General features: G+C 40.2%; 1 protein-coding gene across 1 annotated transcript in view; it reads right to left on the reverse strand.

Moving 5' to 3' along the window:
* The window catches only part of PCDH15 (protocadherin related 15), a 702,056-nt gene that overhangs the window by 262,319 nt on the left and 425,898 nt on the right, over window positions 1-13,839 (reverse strand). The window contains exon 16 of the mRNA XM_038743373.1: window positions 10,063-10,156. Within this exon, the coding sequence (XP_038599301.1) occupies window positions 10,063-10,156 (94 nt within the window). The remainder of the gene's footprint in view (window positions 1-10,062; window positions 10,157-13,839) is intronic.

Genomic DNA, 13,839 nt, shown 5'->3' on the forward strand with positions numbered 1-13,839 from the left:
CACTGTACTAAGCACATGGGAAGAAAAAAATAAGGAAGTGACAAGGAGTTTACAATCTAAATTCTACGTTAGTATTCGATATTCAAGCCACAAGGATGTTGATTGATTGGAAAAAGATAAAGTCCTGAAAACACCTCAGGAGATCTGACAAGGAACAGAGAAGTAGGATTAAGGACAAGTAGGATTAAGGACAAATATTCTTGGGGAGCTTCAGGATATAGCACCAATGGAGTCCAAGAGATTCCTCACCTTTAAAAAGTTGGGCTAGCAGTTTCTCTCACTATCCATCTATGAGAGAAGCTCCTTGAGGATAGGGACATGTTTGTTAACTCTATTATTTGTCTTTATGTTGTCTGAGTGTTTTGTTTCTTTTCTTCTTACGTGTCTATCACCAGACCCTCCCCTACTTTTTTTTATTTTTTGATTTTGTGACCCCAAGGGATAGAGACTGTGTCCAATTTCCAACTATGAATTCTCTGCACACAATAAGGACTTAATCGATAGTGTTACTACTACTGCTACTATTGTGCACTGCCAAGTGCTTTAATACAGCGCTCAGCACAGAGTAAATGCTCAATTAATATCACTGATTGAGTAATCACTCACAGTGCAACTCCTCTTTCCTCTTCCTCAATGTCATCAACTTCTATTGTCTGACAGAGCTTTTACACATGAGAATTACATATTAGCACAGAAAATTTAACCCTGTGCCTGTTTGCTTGCTTTGATGTCTGCCTCCCCACTTCTGGACTGTAAGCCTGTTGTGGGCAGGGATTGTCTCTGTTGCTGAACTCTACTTTCCAAGGAATTAGTACAGTGCTCTGCACACAGTAAATGCTCAAAGAATATGATTGAATGAATTGAATGAATGAATGAATGAAATGAGAAATGGGAAACATGAATGTCAAGGTATTGTAAATTAGCTTTGCCCTTCCAAGGTGAGTGAAGGTAGCACTGAACCCTCCCATTCCCTGTCTGGTTTCATCAATCAATCAATCAATCAATCAATCAATCATATTTATTGAGCACTTACTGTGTGCAGAGCACTGCACCAAGCGCTTGGGACGTACAAGTTGGCAACATATAGAGACAGTCCCTACCCAACAGTGGGCTCACAGTCTAAAACGGGGAGACAGAGAACAAAACCAAACATACTAACAAAATGAAATAAATAGAATAGATATGTACAAGTAAAATAAATAAATAAATAGAGTAATAAATAAATAGAGTAATAACTTTATTATATCGAGTTATATTATTATATTTAGAGTTATATTATATATTATTATAACTCTATAACTCTATTTCATGACTTTCCTGCTCTCAATCAATCAATTATATTCATTGCTCACTAACTGTGGGCAGAGTACTGTAATAAGCGCCTGGGAGAGTATGATAGAACAGAGTTGGTAGACACTCTCTCTGACCACAATAATAATAATAATAAATGATGATGGTATATGTTAAGCACTTACTATGTTCAAAGCACTGTTCTAAGCACTGGGGAAGTTACAAGGTGATCATTTTGTCCCGCGGGGGGCTCACAGTTTTATTCCCCATTTTACAGGTGAGGTAACTGAGGCACGGAGAAGTTAAGTGACTTGCCCAAAGTCGCACAGCTGACAGTTGGCAGAGCCGGGATTTGAACGCATGACCTCTGACTCCAAAGCCCGTGCTCTTTTCCACTGAACCACGCTGCAGTCTAGCAGGAGGAGATAGAGGGACAGCACAAACCTCCCACATCCTCTTTCTATTCCGATTTTTAACTGATTCATTTTTGTAACAGCTCCAGAGTTGTTGGGCTCTATCGGGGGCATAGTTTCTGTTACTGATTCTGTTTAACCCACCAACCCCAACTGCAACTGCGGTATGTATCTCCATCTTCCTGGAATTCAAAGCCAAAGATGGACTGGAATGGGAAAGAGAAGGGTAGACGATGGCAGCAGCAGCAGCAATGTGGTTTCCAAAAGAACCCATTAATTCTAGAGCTGGTGAAAATACAAATTGGTTAAAGTAATAGAAGCAGAATAGGGTGAAGTGTAGGGGGAAACTGTGAGGGAAAGGGTCTGATCAGGGTATGGAGATAAGGCAGGTAACCTAAGGCCTCGAAACCAAGGAGCAGGGACAGATGGAGTTATTTCAATGGAAAATTTTATAAAATAGTAAAAAATTGAGCATAAAGCAATTTGATTTACTCCAGGGTAGCATGGAATGATCCACGTTAATAGCCAATGTAGAGAATGTTCAGAAAACAAAAGCAATTCTCATTATATACTTGCAGTTCTCCAAAAATTTATTCTCAAAAGTCTCTTCTGGAATACGAATGGCTGTGTACAGCTTGTTATACACTTCTAATAAAATGCCTTACAATTCAGGCTTCATTCATTATGAGGACCAAGAAAATTATGTAAGTGGCATTAACAAAACAAAACAACAAAACGAAAAAAGAGCAAGAAAATGCTCAGGACATACTCATTTTAAAAGGAGCTTCATTACGGCAGCTATTTCATATAATAACATTTGGAAATGGCATGATAAAATTGGACCCTTTGAAAAACCAGCTCAAACTGCCAGATAATTTTATTCACAATTTAATTCTAATGAAAATGCCAAAAAACCAAAATTATCTAAAATGTAACAAATCAGATTCTCCAGGGGATTTGGTAGCTACAAAGCTTTTCAATATTTATTGAAATTGTCAGGAATGCACAGTCACACATGAAGTATGTTATTGCAAATATTAGTTCCCTTCTAATCTCAAAATGTCTGAAAATTTCAGAGTGAACAAAAGTTATAATTTTGCATTAATGATATAACCATTTTCACCAAGCCACATTTAAAGCTGAAGTTTAAAAATATAAGAAAATCACATTTTGGTGGTATAGTGGAGTTGAGCAATTTATTTATAACTACTAGACTAATTTTCCCTTCATTTCTTTCTTAAATTTGAGAATACAATTTTATATTAAAATTCAACAATTTAATTGTCAGCATTTGTTATTCTAATTTAAAGTCACATCACTGAAATCTGGTAGATCTTAGAATAGTTATACAAAATATATTGATTTCACTCGCAAATAAATATTTAAATATTTTAAAATATCATTTTTAATAATAAAGGACACAATTTACAAAGCCAAATAAAAAATCAGGATAAGATATTTTCTTCACTAGGAAACACTTTTCTCCTTTAGTTATTATTTCATAGATGAGTATGAATTAGGTGTCTGAGAATATGGACAGCATAGTCACAGCACCTGTATATACGTATATATGTTTGTATGTATTTATTTCTCTATTTATTTATTTATTTTATTTGTACATATTTATTCTATTTATTTTATTTTGTTAATATGTTTTGTTTTGTTGTCTCTCTCCCCCTTCTAGACTGTGAGCCCGCTATTGGGTAGGGACCGTCTCTATATGTTGCCAACTTGTACTTCCCAAGCGCTTAGTACAGTGCTCTGCACACAGTAAGCGCTCAATAAATACGATTGAATGAATGAATGAATGAATGAATGAATGGATAGAACGGGGTTTGAAGAGGGTAGTCCCAAGAGAAGTCAGTAGGCAGAAACATATTCTAACACCTGCTTCCAGGTCTCTTTTTGCATCCTCCAGGATGGCTGCATAGAACAAGTAGAACAGAACCAGGCCAGTACACATCCCTGCTTTATTAGATTGGCAGTGGGGAGTGACTGGACAGGACATATCATCATCATCATCATCATCAATCGTATTTATTGAGCGCTTACTATGTGCAGAGCACTGTACTAAGCGCTTGGGAAGTACAAATTGGCAACATATAGAGACAGTCCCTACCCAACAGTGGGCTCACAGTCTAAAAGGGGAAGACAGAACAAAACCAATCATACTAACAAAATAAAATAAATAGAAGAGATATGTACAAGTAAAATAAATATATAAATAGAGTAATACATATGTACAAACATATATACATATATATCACCCTTGGTTCTAACCAAATGATAGAATAATTATAATTATGGTATTTTTAGGCACTTACAACATGTTAAGCACTGGAATAAAAAAAAGATAGCCAGATTGGACTCACAAGGTTCCCTGTCCAAGAGAGTACACACACCTTACCACAGAGACAGGAAATGGGGGAATGGAAAAAAGGGGAAAGAAAGAAACTCCACCCTTTGGATTCACCAGGCAACAGTTCTGCCCATCTTCAAAGATCTTCTGGAATACCACCCCCTCCAAGAGGCTTTCCATGATTAATTATCTTCTTCCAGGGCCATATCCTCCCAACTACGACCACAGTGCTTACAAACATATACACAATCACATTTAGCTCTGATGACCATATCGATTTACATACACTCAACATTTCCTAAGGACTAGAAATCAGAGTACTTGGGTTCTTTTCTCAGCAGTGTTGTCTGTTTGAACAGGCGATCTTGGGTAAGCTTTAAACTCTCTCAATTCCCCTATTTGTAAAATGTGGTAAGGCGTGTGTACTCTCTTGGACAGGGAACCTTATGAGTCCAATCTGGCTATCTTTTTTCTATTCCAGTGCTTAACATGTTGTAAGTGCCTAAAAATACCATAATTACAATTATTCTTTCATCTGGTTAGAACCAAGGGTGATATGCCCTGTTCAGTCACTCCCCACTACCAATCTAATAAAGGAGGGACGTATACTGGCCTGGTTCTGTTCTACTTGTTCTATGCAGCCATCCTGGAGGATGCAAAAAGAGACCTGGAAGCAGGTGTTAGAATATGTTTCTGCATCTCCAGCAAACTCTTTCATCTTAACAGACTTCAAACATCATAAAAAGTCCTGGAAACACTCATTAAAAAATTACTGTTTAATAATAATGGCATTTATTAAGCATTTACTATGTACAAAGCACTGTTCTAAGTGCTGGGGAGGTCACAAGGTGATCAGCTTGTCCCAAGTGGGGCTCACAGTCTTAATCCCCATTTTACAAATGAGGTAACTGAGGCACAGAGAAGTGAAGTGACTAGCCCAAAGTCACACAGCTGACAATTGGGGGAGCTGGGATTTGAACCCCTGACCTCTGACTCCAAAGCCTGTGCTCTTTCCACTGAGCCACGCAGACAACTGCACCTTAAAGCCAAAAGTAACAAAGGTATGTAAATGATTGTGAACAACTTCACTGATAATAAGGCAGATAATAAATCTAAAGAGAGCTGAGTAGATGTATCAGCTGCACTAAGGAAATAAAACACACAAATAAAAATTTATATTGGGAATACAGAACTAAATGCTATGACAGAATTCTGCTAGTTAGGCTCATATTGTTCACCATTGAAGAACGATATCAGTGATAGACAAGGAAAGAGCAGCATGGCCTAGTGGATAGAGCATGGGCTTGGGAATCAGAAGGACATGGATATTAATCCCAACTCTGCTACTTGTTTGCTCTGTGACTTTAGGCAAATCCTGGCTCAGCCATTTGTCTGCCATGTGATCTTGTGCAAGTCACTTAACTTCTTGTGCCTCAGTTACCTCATCTGCAAAATGGGTATTAAGACTGTTGAACCCCATGTGGGACATGGACAGTGTCCAATCTGGCTACCTTGTATCTATCCCTGTGCTTAAAACAGCATTTGGCATATACTAAGAGCTTAAAAAATATGGTTTAAAAAAAAAAACATAATATAGAAGGCCACCACATTGGCTTTAAAGCACTCAATCAGCTCCCTTTTCCTACCTTATCTCACATTTGCTACTAAAACCCATCCCACACACTTCATCTTCTAGCATCAGCTTGCTCACTGGGCCGCTATCTCATCTATCTCTCCGCCAACCCCTTTCCCATGCCCTCTCTCTGACCTGGAACTCCACCCTCCCCCATATAAACCAGACCCCAACATTGTCTCCAACTTCCAAGACTTATTAAAATCACATCTCCTCCAAAAGGCCTTTCCCAACTAAGCCCATAATCCCCCTACTCCTTCTTCCTTCTCTGTCACCTCTGCACTTAGATCTATACCCTTTAAGAACTTCATAGTCACACCACCTCAGCCCCATAGCACATATATATACATATATATATATATATACATATATATATATATAATTTATTTATTTATATTAATTTCTGCCTTCCCCTTTAGGCCATAAGCTCCCTGTGGGCAGGGAATGTGTCCACTAGATCAGCAGTACTGTACTCCCAAGTGCTTACGACAGTGCTCTGCACACAGTAAGCATTCAGTAAATAGGATTTATTAATTGAATAACAATTAGAATTCTTCGTTCATCTCTCCCTTTAGATTGTAAACTCTTAATGGCAGGGTACGTATATCTTGTTTGTGCTGCAAGGACTTATTATAGCATTTTGCACTCAACAGCTGCTCAATGAATGGATTGACTGATCTGACATCCCAAGCCTGTGTATATAGTGTACCAGATGTCAGAAAAATCACTTTTTGTGCATAAATGTATGAACGTGGTGAGAAATATAATGAGAATTATCCAGAGTGCACAGTTTTGTAAGAAGTCCCCACAGTACAGGAGGACTGCATAAACATTGGAATTTACCCTCCAGCATTTATTTTATTTTGTATTTGACCTTGTCCTCATTGTTTACATTGATTTCATGTTTTTATTGCCTTATTTTCTCCATTTGAGTCCTTCTCCAGTCGTCTTCTTCCTTATTCTTAGATTCTAGACCCTGGAGGACCAGGGACCTACCTGTTTAATTTTCAACTATGTATTCTTTCCCAGTGTTTAGAACAAAGTCAGTGCTTGATAAATACTATTCCTTATACTACTACGTTATGCATTCACTTATCAGTCTATCCATTTAAATTTTCCTCCTAACTGCAAATCCCTTTGTTTTTGTCTTTGTCATTAGATTGTAAACTCCTTGAGATAAGGATCACACCCTTGGCCTATATTATATTCTTTACACTTAGAGATGATACATAAAAGATACTCTATAAATACTGTAGAATTGTGCTTCTCTGCCTGAAGAAGGATGTCCTCTGTAGCTCATTTTCTAACCTAATTCAACATATTTTTAATTATGGTGTTCCTAGTCCTTCAGTATGAAGAGGATCTTTTTCATAGTTACAATTTTCTCCCTCTGAGTGTTGACTTAAATGTTCCTTCGGTATTCATTTCATTCTAATGATATCACTTTGCTTTCTGATGAGTCCCTCCTCTTCCTTGGAATTTTCTTCTTCTGTTACCTTCTGACCAAATAACCATTACTTTGCCATTACTGTAACCATTACAGAAACAGCATAGCTCAGTGGAATGAGCATGGGGCTGGGAGTCAGAGGTTGTGAGTTCTAATTCCAGCTCTGGTACTTGTCAGCTGTGTGACTCTGGGCAAGTCACTTAACTTCTCTGCGCCTCAGTCACCTCATCTGTAAAATGGGGATTAAGAATGTGAGCCCCACGTGGGTCAACCTGATTACCTTATATCTCCCTCAGCTTTTAGAACAGCACTTGGCACATAATAAGTGCTTAACAAATGCCATTATTATTATTATCAATAATAATAATTATAATAACTTTCATCACAAATCATTTCTGTAGTCATTTCCCTTCTAGGGACACCTGACTTTCATACATGTTTTCAATACAAGCAATTTTCAATGCACTATGTATCTACATATATGTATATATGCACATATCTAGACACATATACATACATATGTACAAACACACACATACACACACACATTTTAAAGCCCATTTATCACCATTATACTGATAAGAAGCTGTGTCACAGAGTAGTTCACTTGCCCAATATCACACACCAGCCCAGTTGAAGGTCTGGGACTAGAATTCAGGCACTAAAATCTGGGCTAAGCATTGTCATACATACAACATAATCAGAGTGGGCACAGTTCCTGTTCCATTCTAGGCTCACAATCTAAAAGGAAGGGCGAGAAAGTATCTTATCCCCGTTTTAAAGATGAAGAAATGCAATTACAAAGGAATTAAGTGACTTGCCCAAGGTCATACATTAAGCCAGTGATAGAGCTAGGGCCAGAACACAGGTCACCATGCTACTTCCAAAGGCTTTCTGTTGCTGCTTACCTGAAAGAATTCTGTCCTCCTCCTCGATCTTCTCTCCTCCCTGTTTCTGTCTGCTCCACTTTCCTCTCATGAGTCCCTAACAAGGGTGCGATTTACGTAAGAGGTGCCTGGTTGACTTATGCATCTGTCCGGGAGGTCTATCAATTCTACCAATTCCAAGGTGAAGGGGATGAACTATGTTCCAACATGGTGCTGTTTCCCCCACCCCAGTCACCTGATGCAATCTCATGCTGGTCTAGTACCCATCCACTGGGCATAGCCTTCCTGGGCCATGCAATGGCTACAGAATTCCCTTGTCTTGGTAGCCACCCCTGCCTCAAACTGCTGCTGGCCCCAGGGGATTTTTTTTCAGTCATTTTTTTTAATAAAATGAAAACAGACGAGAGACTTCTCATTTTGTCTCCTCTGTCTGCCCTCTGGGGTGATGGACTTCAGGAAGCAAGAACCTTCCCAAGCTCACGGTGCCCTGCCAGGAAAGCCCAGCTTGGCTCCCTCCCCACCCACAGTCCTTATACAGCGGTGGCAGTGGGGAGGCAACAGCAGTACCCCCTGCTGTGGAGATCAGCTTGAGAAAATAAACCAGGGCAGTGGAGGGAAATGTATTTTCCTGCTTCCCCCACTGCACCAACCTCTCTGGAGCATGGGAAAATGAGCCAGGCCAACAGAGAAAAGCACACTGTCCAGTTTCAGCTGCTACAGCAGCCACTCTGAAGCACAGGAAAATGAGTCGGAAAAGCGGAGGAAACCATGATTTCGTGCTTCTCCTCATCCAGAACCTGGGAAAATGAGCTGGGGCAATGGAGGAAAATGTCTCTTCCCACCATGCTCTGAAGCCCAGGAAAATGAGCCAGGAGAATGGAGGAAACAACACACATGCCTGTGGTCAGCCTGGGTTTCTCCCTTCCAAGCACTGTGGAAAGTCCCACATCCTTCTTCCCCATTGACTCCTGCTGCTCAGAAGGTCAGGCAACTTTGTAATTTAAACTATGCAGAGAGCCAGCTTGGAAGCCGCATAAAGGCTGCTTGTGGGTTCATCTTGAAAGATTTCACCTTCGTACATTTCGTACGAAACCGTCATGGGCCCCTTCTCCCTAATCCAATCCCTCTCTCTCTCCTTCCTTTCTTCCTCCCTTCCTCCCTCCTTTCTCCCTCCATCCCTTTCTCCCTTCTTTTATCCCCATCCTTCCTTCCTCTTTTGGACCTGCACCCATTCCTACCTCAGGTCTCAGTTCCAAGTTCCAACTTCCTACTATCCTCCCAGGAATTGAGTAGCTGTGCCCAGCAGTAAACAGTGTGGGGATGGCAGATTAGAAAGGCCTCTTAGTGACCAGTGAGCACTAAACCCTGTTTAAACCTCATGAAAGGATTAAGATTAAAATTAATTTTCATTTTAATAATAACCTTGAAACATTTAACTAGTCAACTAAAAGAAATTTGTGATTCTGAGCCTTGACTAACAACACATTCCTGAAAAGGACTGGCCATGGACACTCTTTCAAATTGATTTTCTAACAGCCTCAAAAAGTCAAACTAAGATGGTATGTGTCTAGTATAAAGTGTCAGCCTAGATTGAGTTAAATTACGGTTAGCTTAAAGCAAATGGTTCCCAGGATTAGCATTAAAAGCATAAGGAAACTGTTTCAAAGACATATCCATTCAGTAAATCTGATTGAATGAATATCCTTGAGGGAGGACACAGCAACATTTGTTCTAAAAAGTTCAGTTTCTTTTTTTTTCCCCAAAAAAAATATTCACAGAAAGTCACTGAGCAACACATAACAATGACAGGTTAAAAGTCTTAAAGCCAATCCAGTTTAAATACCGAAGAGGTGCACTTTTAAAGCTGAGCATTGATGACATGCACAAAAGTACTAAAAAGTAATTGCAAGGCTCTAGAGATGAGAGACAGAGTAGCTTCAGATCCAAACAAATGATTTCATGGTACCACTCTCTTTCAATAGTCCCAGTGTCATGAATTCTTAAAACACTTTTAGAGAAAAAAAATCACTCACTCCATCTGGTCTACCATCCGAGGCTGTGACAATCAAAATGTAGCGATCGGTGCTTTCTCGGTCCAATGGCTTCCCTAAGGCAAGAATCCCAGAGCTGGGAATCAAAAACAATACACACAAATATTTATCACAATTACAGTCTTCAAGACTGACAAGTTTCTTTTATTGCCCTGGACTGCTTTGGGTAAATGCTCTCCTCTCAACAAGTACAACTGAGTGTTTAAAATTTATCATTCCTAGAAAGATGTTGTAGATAGATAAAGGCTTCTAAATCTGTAGAGCATCTGAGAGGGAACAAGATAGGCGAGACCTTGATAATGTACTTACTTGCTCTTTTAGGCTCTGAGCCTCCACTTGAAGCTTTCCAGGTGGACAGATATCTACCCTAGTTTTAAATATTACTTCAAAAGGAGATTCCTTTAGCTACCTATTTCGGCATCTGGTTGGACCTCAAGGTCAAATGATTCTCCCCTGTTCTGACCTCAGCCAAATCCCACTTTTTAAAAATAGATCTCATTAAAAAATAGCTCAATTTTCACTTCTGAAGTCAGCAAACGTACAAGATTATTCCATATTTAGAGCATTTAAAAGGACTTCAAATTCTCTAGTGAGTACCTCTCTAAAAGGATCACAAGGCCAGAGAACTCAATTTGTTATTGTTTTCAACTTACTAAAGACTATTTAACTTTTGACCCAGAATATTTATTGCACTACTTTATAAATAAGAAAATTGGATACTCCGGTGGGTTTTCAGTGAAAGCAATTTACCACCTTCTGAGACTTGGAAAAGGTCAAATGTATAATAAAGATGAAAAGCACAGCCAAACACTCATTGCATATAAATATGAACATACAATCTGACCCAAAACAGTTCAGTGAATTAACAAAGGAAATTAAAGAAAATATTCCCCAAATGACATTCAGGGCATGCTGAATAAAGTTTAATTGCTTCCCTATTCTACCCTTTAAATGACCTCAGGAGGTCACCTAGTCCATTCACTCATTCAATCGTATTTATTGAGCACTTACTATATGCAGAACACTGTACTAAGCACTTGGAAAATACAATTCATCAGCAAGCCTCAATCAATCAATGGTATTCATTAAGCTTTTACTGTGTTACTCACTAGACCGTGAGCTTGTTGTGGGCAGGGAATGAGTCTACTAATTCTGTTGTACTGCACTCTCCCAAGTGCTTAGTACAGTGCTCTGCACACAGCAAGTACTCAAAATATAAGATTGATTGATTGAGTGTAGAGCACAGTACTATGGTCTTGGAAGAGTCTGTCGTCAGCCCAGATGAAACTGCTTTGCAACTAAACTGAAATTATTTTGTATCCTGCTCTGCCAAGCACTTTAATTCAGTTCTCTGTACCCAGTAAGAGTCAGGTAATAATAATAATAATTGGCATTTATTAAGCGCTTACTATGTGCAAAGCACTGTTCTAAGCGCTGGGGAGGATACAGGGTGATCAGGTTGTCCCACGTGGGGCTCACAGTCTTAATCCCCATTTTACAGATGAGGTAACTGAGGACCGGAGAAGTTAAGTGACTTGCCCAAGATCACACAGCAGACATGTGGTGGAGTCGCGATTCGAACCCATGACCTCTGACTCCAAAGCCCGTGCTCTTTCCACTGAGCTCCGCTTTTGATGCTATTGATGGATGTCTACTTGTTTTGTTTTGTAGTCTGTTACCCCCTTCTAGTCTATGAGCCCATTGTTGGGTAGGGATTGTCTATATCTGCTGCCGAATTGTACTTTCCAGGTGCTTAGTACAGTGCTGCAGCACACAGTAAGCACTCAATAAAGCACACTGCAGAAAAGCAGCATGGCTCAGTGGAAAGAGCCCGGGCTTTGGAGTCCGAGGTCAGGGTTCAAATCCCGACTCCGCCAATTGTCAGATGTGTGACTTTGGGCAAGTCACTTAACTTCTCTGTGCCCCAGTTACCTCATCTGTAAAATGGGGATGAAGACTGTGAGCCCCCCGTGGGACAACCTGATCACCTTGTAACCTCCCCAGTGCTTAGAACAGTGCTTCGCATATAGCAAAACTTAATAAATGCCATTATTATTATTATTAATAATAAATATGATTGAATGAATGAATGAATAAATACAATTGCTTGATTGACTGATTGCTCCTTGCAAAGAATTCTTTAAGTAAAAATGGAATAACTGCATAACATTGACTTCAGTCACCCAGGCAGCCTGCATGTAGACATTTCAAAGGGAATATAGAGCAGATGAGCAAGAGCTTACTCTTTTAAGACAACACTTCCCAAGATGGGTAAAGACAGATGGAAAATTGGGGGGAAACAGCATGTCTTACTGGAAAGAGCATGGGCCTGGGAGTAAGAGGACCTGGTTTCTTATCCGAGTTCTGCCACTTGCTTGTTGTGTGACCTTAGGCAAGTCATTTCATTTCTCTGGGCCTCAGGTTCCTCACTGTAAAATAAGGATTCAATACCTGTTCTCTTTCCCACATAAACTACCAGCCCCATGTGGGTTAGGGACTACGTCGAACTCGATCATCTTGTATGAACCCTAGTAGCTAATACAACAGCGTGGCTTAGTGGAAAGAGCACGGGCTTGGTAGTCAGAGGTTGTGGGTTCTAATCCCGCCCCTGCCACTTGTCTGCTGTGTGACCTTGGGCAAGTCACTTGGCTTCTCTGTGCCTCAGATACCTCATCTGTAAAATGGGGATTAAAAGTGTGAGCCCCATGTGGGACAACCTAATTACCCTGTATCTACCCCAGTGCTCAGAACAGTGCTTGGCACATAGTAAGTGCTTAACAAATACCATCATTATTATTATTATTATTATTATTATTACAGTGCTTGGCATATAGTAAGTGCTTAACGAATACCATCATTATCATCTCTGCTACTTTCCAATTCCATTGTACCGCATTCTTTTCCTGGGTCTGCCACTTGGCAGCTGTGTGACTTTGGGCAAGTCACTTAACTTCTCTGTACCTCAGCTACCTCATCTGTAAAATGGGGATTAAGACTGTGGGACAACGTGATTACCTTGAATCTACCTCAGAACTTAGAACAGTGCTTGGCACATAGTAGGTGCTTAATTTTTTCAATCTCTCATCCTATCCCGACCAGATTACTGAATCAGCCTGCTTTCTGATCTCCCCTCCTTCTGTCTCTCCCCGCTTCAGTCTATACTTCACTCTGCTGCCTGAATTATCTTTGTACAGAAACTCTCTGGGCATGTCACTCCCCTCCTCAAGTCTCTAGTGGTTACCTATCAGCCTTCAAACAAAGCATAAACTCCTCTGTCTCGGCTTCAAGGCTGTCCAACACCTCGCCCCCTCCTACCTCACCTCCCTTCTCTCCTTCTACAGCCCAGTCATCACCCTCCGCTCCTCTGCCACTAACCTCCTCACTGGGCCTCATTCTCACCTGTCCCGCTGTCGACCCCGGGCCCAAGTCCTTCCCCTGGCCTGGAATACCCTCCCTCCACACATCCACCAAGCTAGCTCTCTTCCTCCCTTCAAAGCCCTACTGAGAGCTCACCTCCTCCATGAAGCCTTCCCAGACTAAGCCCCCTTTTTCCTCTCCTCCTCCCCATCCCCCCGCCCTACCTCCTTCCCCTCCCCACAGCACTTGTATATATTTGTATAGATTTATTACTCTATTTATTTTACTTGTAAATATTTACTATTCTATTTATTTTGGTAATGATGTGCAAATAACTATAATTCTATTTATTCTGATGACTTGACACCTGTCCACATGTTTTGTTTTGTTATCTGTCTGCCC

This window comes from Tachyglossus aculeatus, chromosome 3, assembly GCF_015852505.1.
Source record: "Tachyglossus aculeatus isolate mTacAcu1 chromosome 3, mTacAcu1.pri, whole genome shotgun sequence".
NCBI lineage: Eukaryota > Metazoa > Chordata > Mammalia > Monotremata > Tachyglossidae > Tachyglossus > Tachyglossus aculeatus.